We start from the raw sequence: 14,391 nt of genomic DNA on the forward strand, positions 1-14,391 counted from the left end.
TGCTATCTATTTATATGTTTTGTGATAAGTTCAGTTTTCTTGAAGGAAAGACTGAGCTTATTTTGTAAGCAGTTGTGGAAGGAAGCAGGAGATGGAGGGAGATGATAAATGCAAAAGGCTGCAGAGCACTTCAGTGCCAAAGCAGAATTGGAAGACAAGAGCAAACTTCTCCATACAACTTCTTGCAGAAGTGTTACACTGTTGGCATGGCTTTCTAGATTTACATCCATCTTTAATGAGCCCTGTTGTGTTCTGAAAGCACACTCATTCAGTGATTGTCAATTGTTTTTATACTTAATGTTTTCAGCACTGATAACCAGATAAAAAGTACAGGCCAGGCATTTGATTTGAATATATACATTTTTTAAATTTAAATTTTGCATTAGCTTTGAACTGTATTCTGCATTTTGTCAGTGATGCTTAAAGGAAATTGTCAGGACTTACAAGTCTGCCCAGGTTTCAGAATCTTATGATATATTTGCTGTTGGAAAAGTATGAAGGCACTGCTTGTCATTGACAAAACTGAAAAATGAACTTGGAAGAATAAATAATGCCAGGATTTACCATGGTCAGGTGGGATTTCTGAAAATGCCTCTGGGTTCACTGTAACTTTACCAGAGTTCTTAATGTAATTCCTAAAATCTCATCTCTGGTTAGAATGCTGTTTGCAGTTGCAACTGAAAAATCAGTTGCTGTTTGCTATACGTGATACAGGAGGATATAATAATCAGGTGTGATACAGAAAGGCTGTCTGGCAGTCAAATGCTCCTTGCCTTTTCCAAAAGAAATGAGGAGGTAGTACTGAAAGCAATGAATTTAAATCAGAAGGTGGTGGTTTTGTTTTGCTTTGTTACCCACAACACCCAACACAAACCTGCTGCAGAATGGTTTCTCACCACACATACTTAACACAAACCTTTTGCTGCAGAATGCTGCGGATGTTAAAGTTGGCTAAAGTTGAAATCCAAAATAATATAACAAGTTTTAAATGGAAAATATTTTGTTGCTGAAGTAACAACATGCTAAATGTTATTTTTGATATTTTTTCCCCTTGTGAACAGATGGTTTATTGTCTAGTTAGCAACTGCTGCCTCTTTTGTCTTAGATCGAAAAAAGAGTTGACTGAACTTTAATTGCTTTTATTTTCGTGGGAAGTGGGCACTATCTGCACTCTGTATATGGAGAAACTGAAATGCAAAGAACAGATCTGCATGATGTGGTCCTAAAAATGCACTCTGAAACCCTGCTGTGAAACCATTCCGGTAAAAATACAGCACTTTTAGGAAGTGCTGCATGCAGTGTGATATCAGATACTCGGGAGCTCTGTCAGTGTAAGCCATTTTTGATTGGGATGCCTTGGCATGACTTAGGAGATTAACTCCTCATCTAGATTTAAATTTTGGCACGAGCTCCTACCAGCAGAGTTGATATCAAAGGCAGGATTAGACCGAAGGGGTGCAGCTGTTCAGGAAAGTACCCATGGAATGTTGCTCTATGCACTGCTCTCTAGGATAATCTTCCTACAGAACTGGAAAAGGAGGAGAGCTGCATTCAATCCTGACCAGCTGGGAGCATGGTCTTATATCAGCTTTTCGGAGGGGAATACAGGTTTGCTCCCTGTCTTCTGCATTGGTCAGATCAGGAATTTCTCAAGTAACAGATACTCTAAATTTCAGATGTTCCTCTTCTACATGAAGAACGTAACTGACTACAAATGCCAGTAGCCAAGTTTGTTTGTTTGTTTTTCCAATCATTCCTAATACTAACCAGGCTCTTCAAGACATTAGGGATGTGTATCTGATTTCTGAACTTTGGGCTTCTCAGTAACTTCTTATTCTCATTCTCTCTCATTTTTTTCCGGAAGATAAATCAGGAGATTAAGATTTGCCAACAAAGAGCATTGCCCATCTCCAACTGTTAGTCTAGATTTATACACTTATCTCTGTAATTTAGCTCACAGTACTTGTATTTTCCTTTCACCAGACGTGGAGAATGACTACAACTGGAAAACGTGAGGTACTCATACTACAAGTTATCAATACTGCTGAATTAGAAATTCAGTGTACAACTTACTTATGATAATCATGCAAAAGCACTCCAGATAAAGTATATCTATAGTGTGCTGTGATAGTCCAGTATGCATTTTGGCCTGCACTGAGGCACGGAGTTTCGGATACTGCCCTGAAAAGTGCCTCAATTAGAGTATTGTGTCTGTGCATTTAGTGGTACTGTAGCTGTGTTGCAACTGACTACCCTAAATCAACAATGTAATTTAATTTGCTTTTTCACTCCATTGTCCTTGGGGAGGAAAACCCAACACTTACTTCTACCTTTTAAGTATTTATTGAATGTTACAGGGATGTTAAATTAATTTTGAGGAAAATGTACACAGTGTTTTAATAGCCAGGAAATGTATGTAGCAGGACATTTTAAAACACTCCTGTGTACACACTGCTGTTTGTAACATTATAAATAGACTTCTCTCTTTACATTGGCTTTGACTTTTCAAAGCGTCTCAATTAGTTTTGCCGATGCACAGCCTCAAGTAATTTATTTTTATGCTCTGTAACGATTGCAGGAGAATAGCATTTGAGATTTTAAATGCTAAAAAGGTAAAAATCAAAGTTTTCTCAGACAGAGATTGAGAAAAGTTCATTCTGAACAGTACTGTGCTTGAGTTGCTTTGAGAAACTAAATAATTTCTTGAAAGAAATATTTTGGCTGATGCATATACTTACTTTTAGTTACCAAAGGTTATATTTTTTCTAGTAACAAACCCCTAAGAGATTGAATTACCTTACTTGCAGGATGTTATTTTGCTTAAAACTTGAGGAACTTTTCACAGAAGAGTTTAATAAGGTTGTATTGTACCTAAAGCACTCACTTCAGTCATCAGAGGTTCCCGTAGTTATAATTGCACAGACATCTGAGACAGAGACGAGAAGAAAAACCAGTTTTTCTGACATGTTTCCAGAAGCCCTAAACTACCCGAAGATTTAATTTCTTTATGAGGACAAGGCTTGTGGAGGAAGAATATTTCTATCAGATAAGTGGAAGAAACAGAACAGTCTTTCTTTCTAGTTTTGAAACAGAAACAGTAATATAAAGCTGGATCTGTTGAGAATAACTGTTATTGGGGTTAAAGTGGGCATGTTAATTTGGATAATGAGGGAGAAAGAGTGGTTTGTAGCTGTGGAGAAAAGGGATGTTAGTGGAGGGGAAGATACCTGCTGTTTTTATGGCAACAGCAGCGGGTCCATAATTTACTGCTTAAGGAAAGTGAAGGGCATGCATGGGAGAAATTAAAATCTTGTAGCACAGCGATTGAAGCTCCTCACAAGCATAATGAGGGAGGAAGCTGCAGGGAGAAAAAGGGGTTAGGAGCAAGGGAGGGAGAGGGAAAGAGGAGATTCAGAAGCAGGCATGCCAGCTGAACTTACACGACCAATATGATCAGTAACTGGAGTCTGTAGTGTAAGCCAATCAGTTTCGCCCCCCTGTCTTCAGTAACTTGGGAATTGATGCGATTATTTTAAAAAAGCAGTTTTAATTTTTGGAAAAAACAATATTTTCCATTTCTCTGACTTGACAAACCAGTCTTTGGACTTTCGTAACCGAGGCTGAAACCAAAAGGTTGTTGTTTGTTTTTTTTTTAAAATATAAAAACGAGTCAAAACAGACATCTGATAGAAATTCATAAAATACTTTCTCTGTGTACTGTTAACACTTTTACAGTCTTACCATAAACATTTTCTAATGTGAAGAAGTAACGTTTACAGACCAGAATATATTTTCACAGCTGAAGAAACGTGCAGGCTTCTAATTCCAGTTTAGTCCCAACAGTCTCCTAATACAGTTTATCTTGGAGAGTCACTGTCAAATATTTTCATTTTTATGGTCTGAAAGCTGTGTTGCAGAAAGTTTTCTGACAGTGGCATTTCAGAGAACCTGTTATCGCGTGTTCTGGTGAACCTGTTGTTTTTTATCGAGTTTTGGATTGTATCTGAGGTGAAATAATACACTATAGGATCAAAACAGCAGTTTGAAACGGCGATGCATAGGGTGACAGGGTACATAGTCCTGACCGCAGTCACCACCGAGCAATTAATCCACGTCTGCGTTCTCATCAGAGAGTAAAGTATCAAGGTAATGTTATAAGGCACAAAACAGAAGCAGAATATCACCAAGTGGACAAAAATCATTTTGAGTACCTTTTTCTTGCTTAATTTATTCCGACTTAATGTAAGCGGTTTGTTCAAAGTCCGTAAGACCATGGTAGAACAGGTGACGTTCAAGATGAGGGGAATGAAAAACCCCACGATTTCAATGAAGATAACGATCCTGGACAGGTAGGTCTTCCAGGTGGACTCAGGGAAGTTTTCAAAGCACGTTCTTTGTTCCGTGTTGTTTTGGCGGTTTGTGGACTGGAAGAAGCTGGCCGGCGTGCTTCCTGCCAGCACCGTGATCCACACCGCCACACACACAATCCTGGCGTTCCTTTTGGTGCGAAGAGTCTTGGAGCGAAAAGGGTGCACTATCGCTAGGAAGCGATCCACGCTGATGCAGGTCAGGAACAGAATGCTCCCATACATGTTGGTGTAGAACAGCGTGACGGAGATCTTGCACAGGACGTCTCCGAAGGGCCAGTTCCTTACCACGAAGTAATAAATCCTGAAGGGCAAGGTAAACACGAACAGCAGATCCGATATTGCCAAATTCAGCATGTACGTCGTGGTCTCGTTCCGCACTTTCAATGTAAAAGTGAAAATGTAGATAGCAACGCAGTTGGCTATGAGGCCGAGAACAAATACCATGCTAAAGACACAGCCGTATAAAGTGTATTTAAAGGAGTCCTCAGTGGAGCAGTTAGAGCTTACCATTATAATGGTATATCAGAAATACAAGCCTCAATTGCTGTGATGCGCAGCTTTCTCCGGTGTTTTCAGGGCAACGTTTAAAAACTTCCAGCACTGTTGCAGAAGTGCTTCTGCTCCTCCTCAGAGCTTCAGAGAAGCACTGTGCGTGGTGGGGTTCATCTCCAGGAGCTCGCTCCTCTCTTCCCACCGCCGTTGTAATCATGCAGCACGTTGTTTGCGGCAGGCCAGGTAAGCGCCAGCCTTGCTTACTTCCATCTTTCCTCCCTCGGTTCGGTGAAGAACTTTCCGCCTTATTCTGAGCTGCAGCTCATGTCGTCCAAGTGGAAGTAACCGGGCACGACGTGGGTTTCAGAGAGCCGTTTCCCGGGCTCGGCGAAGCGTGAGAGCTTCCATGTCTTTTCCCGCAGCCCTCTCTGCACAACGAGCTCTGCAGCCCGGCGGAGCGCTCACCCCGCCGCGGGCGGGAGGCAGAGCGGCTGCGAGGGCAGGGCGGCGCCGCGGCGTGTCGGCTCCTGCGGGAGGCGGGGAGGGAGGGAGGAAAGGAGGGGAGGGGGCAGGCAGAGCTCGCCCCATCCGTAGCGTGACATCACGGGGAGGAGAGGCCACGCCGGTCTCTGCCAGCCCGGGGTCCGTGGTGGTGCGGCTGCTGGGCGGTCAGTGTCCGCGCTGGGGCTGCCGGCTCGCCCCGCTGCGAGGAGGCGTGTGTCTGAGCGGCTCTCGCGCCTAAAGGTTAACCTGTTTCCTCGTTGGGGTTTCCTGTTACATGTGCAGCTGAAGCTAAGCTTACGCCCTTGGAAAGACATGTTTCCTTGTGATAGATAACACGTTAATTACACCAAATCAGCTGAGGAGCTAGGTGTTGATTCCCCTGATACACCAATATGTTCTTCATGAGGGACAAAGTAACACTGAGAGATAATTTCACCTCATGACTTACACAGGGTGAGGCACAGGCGTGGCAGACCTGGAGTGACCCTGGGACATCCCCCCAGCTGAGGGGCAGTGAGACACTGTAACCTGTGCTAGGAAACCTGCAGAACCATTAGGGTTGGAAAAGATGGCTAAAATCATCTTGTCCAACCACCAACCCATCCCACCATGCCCAATAACTGCGTTCCTCACTGCCACATCCACACGGATCTGGAACACACCTGCAGAGAAGGATGGTGACTCCACCACCTCCCTGGGCAGCCCGTGTCCACTGCTCTTTCCAAGAAGAAACTTGTCCTAATATCTAACCTCAACCTGCCCTGGTTCAACTTGAGGCTGTTCCCTCTTGTCCTTTAATTCAGCTGAATTAACTTGATTCCTCGCATGGGAAATTTTAGCCCGTATCCCAAATTACTCCTGATCAGTAAGATGGTGCTTTTCACAAAGCATGTTTCAAATACTGCACTGTGCAGTTGGTTTTGATAATATAGTGGGGCACTTATCACACGTGCCCAAAATATTCCCCTTAGTCACCGATTAATGAAATGAAAGCATGTTGTAACCAATTAAATTGTTAAGTAATACTTTTTTTTTTTTTTTTAAAAGCAGCTCTTGTGCCTCCAGGGAAGGCAGGTAGGAGATGCATCTCCATTTAGACAGATTTGTTTATTTTGCATCAGCATGGACAGACAGACAGACTCACTGACTTCTGGCATCAAACCCACTATGTTTCAAAGTCTTCGAACAACAAACCTCTTCATATCTAGCTGGGTGGTGTGGCTCTTTGAACATGATTTTAATCAGCTGTGCATAAGCAAAGCTCTGCTAGACAGAAATTGTCCAGTCTTTTGTAAAGGAGAGTAAGTAATCTCAGCACGGGGTTTTGACGTGGTTTCTTAATGTAGGATATCCCAAACAAAATTCAGAAACATGTTAGAAAAAAAGGAGTTTGGCTTATTTCATTTCAGTTTTGCTTCTGTGAAACCCGCTCACCTTGATTTGGAGGTGAAGTCAAGTAGTTTCCTTCAGTGGGCCATAATCACTAGAAACACATATATAAATATATTTAAATATTTCTGAAATTCATAACTGTAAAGCAGAGTAGTGAAAAGGTGAGCGTGGCAGTCTTGTTCATTTCACTGAATTTGTAGCTTAACATAAAGTTGCCTTTCCTGGCTTTCCCTTGGAAAAGCAGTTGTAATGCATGGTTAAATGTTGTTTCCTGACAGCCTCTTAGGGCTAAAGGGGACTTTTTAGCTTTTTTTTTTTTTTTTTTTTTTTCCTTTCTTATGCATCCTGCATTGGGTCTCAGGAGTAAGATTTCACATGGTAATGACCTTCCTTACACACCACACCTCTGCTGCCGGCAAACCTTCCTTTGGGGTGGGGAGGTGGGGGCAGGCAGGAGGAAACAGCTGCAGGGTGGACCCTGGGGGCCGGGAGTTTTTTCCTGCAAAGGAAATGATGCTGCTGCTGAAGGGAGATGCGTATTTGAGTCTGCCTGCTTTTCCAAAGGCAGGAATGTCTCAAGCTTATCCTCTGTTGCTAGTGGTAGGTGAACAAAGGCTCCTTTTCCATCAACAGGAGAGGGAATGACAGGAGAGTGAGTGTGGGCTTCTTGAAGCCAAGAGTTGATGTAATGCTAGAAATCATCTCTCACTTCAGCAGTGAGGATTTTGTAAGCTTCTTCAGTTGGATGTCCCTTAGCTCTCCTTACCAGAGTATAGATATCCAAGCTGAGAGAGCACTCTTTGCACCCTTGAGTGATGTTGAATTTATATGGCGGATCTGTTCTAGCACTGAGCAGAAGGAAGAATCCTTGTAATCCTAGCAATTTGCAAGTAAACAGCCGGTAGGACCCTATGCTGTTTCAACTGCTGCATCTTTGTGCCCCCAGATGTCCTAGAACTGAGTTTGCTCTCAGTTAGGGCATAGAGCAGGAACCCTTAACTTCAGAAGTCCAGGTTGAGTTGCAAAGAAATGTTTCACTGAAATTAAAACAACTGTTTGAAGGCTTTCCAAACTTCTGGATTTTCTGACCAGCGTTGCATGTTCCTCTAGTGTTTTTCAGGTCTTCGGTGCTGGAATAATACAGAAACTGCAGGCAGTTGTGAATTCTGAACTCGTGTATCGCGTTGTTGCTTGTAATAAATGTTCCAACTTATTTTAGAGGAAAAGCAGCTTCAACACTAATAACACTATAATGAATTTAGAAGCACTGTAGTGCACTCTGCTAAACAGTTTGTCAGAGATGTGTGCAACACTGCATGCAGCTCTATTATAGTGTAAAGAAACAAACGTTCTGCTTGTAGAGACATCTGCAAGACAGCAGTCATTTGTTCCCACTTCAGTTCAGCAAGCTCATGCAAAAGAACTAGTGCTATTTGTTGCACTGAAAAGAAACCATAGCAGGATGTTTTTGTTTTTTTTTTTTTTGCCCCAAGTGTTATTTATTCATTTCCATAGGTAATGATGACTCCTGAAGTGCTTTTAGTCTATTTACTACAGTTCCTGTTTGAGTGTGTGTGTGCATGTACAGGAAGGGATTTTTAATGATTGAGATGGGGAGCCAGGAAGTCTGTTTCTAGTTGTGTCAAAGACATTTTCTTCCAATCTTGGTAAAGTTTTCTGTGATGCTGTTCCCTCTGTCTGTGTAAGAGCTAGTTCACTACTTCTTTGCAACATGAGGCCGTCTAAATTGTTTAAAAAGCTGGAAATCCTTGGATACTGAACCCTTTGTGAGATTGGGATGATTATAATGGCTAGAATGTCTGCCATGTGGACAAAGTGGCACCCACCGACTCCATTGGAGTGCTCACTGAACACTTCTGGAGACCAGTCAGTGGATGTGAGCACAGTGAGGCAGTGGCTGGTGCGTTCCAGCTGTGGGTCGCTTCCACTGGAGCAGATTTTCATGAGCACGGCCTGCAGGCACTTATTCATCGCTGACGAAAAAGCATAGCTCACGGTGCTGACTATGTTGAGAAAGATTATTTTGGAGCTGAGAATTTGCTCCATCAAAATGTAACTGTACTTTTTGTATCTGTTGTCGTTTCCATGGAAATAGATAAGAAGCATTACTTTCAGAGCAACCTACACAAGCACACTGAAAATTGCCTATTTCCTTAAAAGCAAACAAACAAAACAACAACAGCAAAACCCAAGTGCAGCAGAAAAGTCATAAAATGAGTGTACCATGGTTTCTGGTGAACAGATAATTGTTATATAGCCAGACTAATGCTGGATGACTTATAGTTTTGCCAGTAAAAGACTCCTACATATCAGGAAATGTGCTAGCTTGATGCAAATGAAACTGCACATACCAATAGCAAGTAAAAGTTAAACGAAAACTTAAATATTTTCCACCAAAAGCGGACGTTTGGACTGACTAACCAGTTTTCTGGATTAGTTTTTGTTTCCCCAAGTATGTTCTAATACATAGATGCCAAAAATCTTCCAAATGTTGTTTAAAGGATAAAAAAGTAACAAAAGCTGAAGTATTTGGCGAAGTGTTTGTGAGTTTCTTACGTTCTTGTAGTTAAAATAATTTGTGTAATTGCTTAAAAAGGAAAAAAAGGAAGCTCAGAACAAAATAAGAGTTCTTCGTTCCTGCACATCTGAAATGCTTCTCTCTTCTCTTTAGAATTGTTTGAATTTCCTTTATGGGAAGCACAACAGTTCCTTCCCCGCTTGCAAAAAGAGGAAACAATTTCTCTCCTTTTGTTTAAATTAAAGTTGCTGGAGGCCTTTTCCCCCCACTCCTCCTTTTCATGTAGAGGCAGTGTTTTGGGTGCAAATATAGATGTTTTGTTGGTGTCTCTGTCCAAGTCAGGCTTGAAGGGTCAAGCTTGAAGGATTGATTTAGTTCTTTGTTCTTAAAAATATGTGCAATTAATGTGGAAACCTTAGATTGAAAATGCCACTTTCTGTTGAGCTCTGAGATTGTGGGTGGTGTATTCTGAAACACTTCTTTCTATAGTTGTTTGATGTCCATGTATGAATGAGCAGTTTCTTTGGACCACTTCAGCTGTAAAAAAATCTCTTCCCTGCTTTTTGCAATGTCCTTTATACCTAATATTTGAATGAAGAGTACAGAGAGCATATTTTTACTACAAAACACTGTGTCAAAGCCTGTATAGAATCATAGGATGGTTTGGGCTGGCAGGGACCTTTAAGATCATCTAATTCCAACTCCCCTGCTGTAGGCAGGACACTTCCCACTGGAGCAGGTTGCTCGAAGCCCTGCCCAGCCTTGAACTCTCCATATATAATTAGAGAGGAAAATGAGCATAAGTTGATTAATATCACTTTTAAGTAACTAAGAGGCAAACAAGTATATTTTGCTGCTTTTCTCTCCAAGCTGAAAGTTCTCCTTTGCAATGGAACGCAGAATGCTGTTGGGACTGTGTTCAGGCATTGCAGTATCCATTAGCATAATGTAATCCACAGTAAGACTTACAGGTCTGCCTGAAGTTTATACTCTAATTTACAGAGGAAATTCTTGAGAGACTTACTAAGAATCTTTAAAGTGCTACTAATTTGACTTTTTCTCTTCTTGTTTCATTTTCATTTTACATAAAAGGAGCAGGATTCAGGGAAGAATTTCCTACAGTGATGAGAAAAAGTGCAGAACTAGGTCCTGAAGTATGTCATACAAGATACGTGCTGAATGTTTTATTTCAGAAAATATATGTCTACAGCTTAGAGCTTATTCTTGGCACTCTTTGGTTTCTGTTGAGCAGTTTGGGTGTTAGCTGAAAATATAAGGTTAATTTCAAGCACAGAACTGCAAGCTTGGAAATAATGGACTATGCAGTGTCTAACAGTGAGAAGAAGTGCTTGGAGTATGCAGTGTCTAACAGTGAGAAGAGCTTTGTTATCTCAGAGTTCCAGTTACCTTAATTAACATGAGGCTTACCTAGAAGTATGTAAATGGCATAGAGGGATATGCAGATTGGTCATTTGCATTATAAATACACGTGAACAGTTATAGCAGTGTTTGAGGCCACTAAGATGACTGATAAATATTTGCATAAAGGTTCTTGGTTTGCATTTTATGGGCAACTCATGGAAATCCTAGCAGAAGTTTTTTTCTTACATTCTAGAATTATTTTGATGCTCCCAGTAATTCTTTTTTTAAGAATCACAGAATCACAGAATGGCCTGGGTTGGAAAGGACTTCAAGAATTCATGGATTTCCAACCTCCCTGCCACAGGCAGGGCCACCAACCTCCACATTTAATACCAGACCAGGCTGCCCAGGGCCCCATCCAGCCTGGCCTTGAACACCTCCAGGGATGAACAGGGCATCCACAGCCTCTCTGGTCAGCCTGTTCCAGCACCTCACCACTCTCTCTGTAAAGAACTTCCCCCTGACATCCAATCTAAATCTTCCTTCCCTAAGAACTTGATTATGAAGATGTTAGGAGGGAGCAAGCAATAACTGGATAAAACATTTGTATGTTGTTGATATATCACTTGTTATCTGGTGCATTTAAAATGGTGCCCCGCACTTTTGTCTAATAAATTCATCAACAGCAGGTAAGAAAAGCATCATTTACTTACTCCTCCCTTCCAGCTCAATTTTTACTGTTTGTAGATACAAACAGCAGCTGTGTCTCTGGGTTACAGAATGCCAATTTAAGCCTCTTCCCCCTCTACATAGTCATGCTTGAAGGGAGAAATTACTTTGCATAAAGAACCATTGCCATTTCTGTTACATATCTAATTGAATGAATCTCCTTGGCAAGAAGGGAAACTCTGAAAGGTGATAAAAAATGCTGCTTCTGCTGTGTGGTCTGGTCTTTTTCTGAGGCTGTATGGTATGTGTAGGAAATGTTCTACAGCTGTTGGGGCATTGACATTGTGAGCAGACAGTTTTAAATGGGTATCCAGAGACAGCTCAAGATGATGTTTGGAGCTGTGCTTTATAAATTAACAGAGGAATACTTCTTCAGGTGCACTGCAGTGTATTCACCTGTGAAGAGATGGTGTGGAATTGTCCTTCAAAATACATTGGACATCAGAGTTCCATCGTAGAAGCAGAGCTAATAGGACAGTAGGTTAGTTGGTGGTTAGGTAACATGAAATCTTTTCAAGCTGTAAGCTTTCAACTGAGTGGTTTTAAACAAATGAGCTAAAAAGTAAAGGATCACAAATATGAAAAGCTAAAAAGTGCACTGACGTGATTCAGGGGGAAGGAAAATGTTTCCATTAGGATTAGAGAGCAGTCTTTTAGTGAGCAATATTATTTAGAATGGGTGGGAATAGGATGAAACTAGTTTCTTAAATGTTGAGTAGGAAGAGAGACGCCTTAATAAGAATGAAATACCTGAATTGTTTGCATTTTTAAAAACGTTTTTAATTGAAAGAAGGAATTTATCCAACCATTCAGCAAACGTGATTGAAATATTTACTAGATCTGAGATTTCTCTCAAATTTGGATATATAAAAATAAATAAACTGGCTTTCTTTAAGACTGGTATATTCAGGCTCTACTTAAGTTTGTTCTTTCTAAATCATAGCATTAGAAATTCAGAGTTTAAGTGAAACAGGTAGAAATCTGCAGAATGTTCAGTGGCAGAAAATTCATATTCAAAATAATGCAGGTGTAGAAATGTGGCTTTTTCACAAAAGAACTAAAAACTCAGGTGGCATAATTAAGAGAAGATGAGGCATTCTGAGAAGGAGATTGAAGGCACTTCAGTAATTATTTTGGAAGCCATTCCAAACATACAGGATGAAATGGGGACAGACAGAACTTAGAGAAAGAAGGCTATAATTTGTTTCGTTTCTAAGGTAATTACTTGGGTTTTTTTAGGTCTTTAGTCAAAGCTTGTGCTCAACATCTATTCCCATTCTTTTTTCCCAGAACTGAAGTGGGCTGGTTCCCTGTGAAGATAAGTGCTATTTATCCACATAGGTCTTTAAGATACATTTCACTTCCATGCCAAATTACTTGCAGCCACCACATCAAGTACTTGCAGGCTCTTGCAACTTTAACAAAGTAAAGCCTCTGCCTTTATATGAGAGGATTTTAACCTCTGCTTGTCAGAGACCACACAAAGCCCACAACTGCATTCCTATTCTCATTCCTATACAGGACAGCATTATGAAGCTATTGAAAAAATTTACCATAGTCATTCTCTAAGATTTATGTGTATTCATAGAGCTTTTTTATAAAACAAAACAAAACAAAAAAAACAAAAAACCAACAACCATGGAACTACTTTGGTTTCCTTCAGAAAATGAGAATATAAGAAGTTGGAAAAAAACTTTCATAAGAGTTGTTCAAACTGGTAAACTAATTAAGCTGAGATAAATCCTGACATGAAAGTGCTTGTCTGGGGAAAAGTGCTGCCAAAAAAGCAGATCTTGGACTTGATTAACGTGAAGAACTATTACTTTCTAAAACTGTCAGTCAGCAAATAAACCTCTTTAAATTCTGCATCATAAGATCACTGTAAATGATTATGTAGCATGTCGTTACTACTGGTAAACAGTCTTACAAATACTTCAGCTGACTTTATCCCTACAGTGGCTCTTTCCTTCCAGCCCAGCTTTCTGAAACTGCTTTGCCGAAACACAAATTCTTTTTTTTTGTTGTGTGGACCAATTTGGGCAATTACTTTTCCAGTGTGTCAATCAGGTTGTACCTAGAAATTAGAAATAGCTGAGACAGGGGAGGTTTAGGTTAGATATCAGGAGGAAGTTTTTCACACGAGGGGGGGGTGACACGCTGGAACAGGTTGCCCAAGGAGGCTGTGGATGCCCCATCCCTGGAGGCATTCAAGGCCAGGCTGGATGTGGCTCTGGGCAGCCTGGTCTGCTGGTTGGTGACCCTGCACTGTTTTGCTTTACATTGAAATACTACCCTGTCAAAAGAGGGAGGCTGTAGTCTCTCCCCCTGGCCTCGGTGCTCTCTACTGAGCACTGACATCACAAGCCTTCCTCTGTATTTTCCAGTGAGCCATCCATGTGGTATGGTTTAGGTTCCCCCATGTACTTCTAGGTTACGAACGTGGTCTACTGAATGAGGAAAATTACTTAGTTTAAAACTAATCCTAGCAAATACATAATTTCCGTGGTCATATCAGTGCTAACGTCAAAGACTGCAAAGGTCATAGTGAGATCCAGCTGGTGGCTGGCAGCATATGCTGTCATGCATTCCTTTTTGTTGCTCCCTTTTCTGGGTTTTGTGATACTTTTTCAGCTGCTATCTGTGATGATTTGGCAGTGAACTGATAGAGATGGAAAAAATTAACTTCTGTCTACACAGATCCTGCTGTTCTGTGGTAAAAGCAGTAGTCTTGAAAGCTTCAAAAATTATCAGTAGTTACCAGTCATATGAGTTTTGAAAGAAAAAAAGAAAACCTTGGTTGATATGGGGACAAGGGATAAGAGTGAGTGCATTGGTACCTGTTATTTAGTGAAGACCACAGAGTTCCTACCTCTGTCTACAGATATTTTTTTAACTGTGTACATCTTGAGCCCATTAGGTTTTCATGTTTCTTTGCATCAAACAGGGAAGGGTATGGTTTGTATTACATTGGCTTAAATGTGAGCTGTTGCTCAAGGTAATCAT

General features: G+C 41.0%; 2 protein-coding genes across 2 annotated transcripts in view; one reads left to right on the forward strand and one right to left on the reverse strand.

Annotated features, from left to right (window-relative positions):
• Window positions 1–14,391, forward strand: part of RB1 (RB transcriptional corepressor 1) — a 79,466-nt gene that overhangs the window by 42,224 nt on the left and 22,851 nt on the right. The window lies entirely within an intron of this gene.
• LPAR6 (lysophosphatidic acid receptor 6) lies at window positions 3,528–5,411 on the reverse strand. The gene has a single exon (XM_052664608.1). It carries the CDS (start codon window positions 4,878–4,880, stop codon window positions 3,858–3,860), a length of 1,023 nt encoding a protein of 340 aa, XP_052520568.1. The 5' UTR covers window positions 4,881–5,411; the 3' UTR covers window positions 3,528–3,857.

This window comes from Tympanuchus pallidicinctus, unplaced genomic scaffold, assembly GCF_026119805.1.
Source record: "Tympanuchus pallidicinctus isolate F22 unplaced genomic scaffold, pur_lepc_1.0 scaffold6, whole genome shotgun sequence".
NCBI lineage: Eukaryota > Metazoa > Chordata > Aves > Galliformes > Phasianidae > Tympanuchus > Tympanuchus pallidicinctus.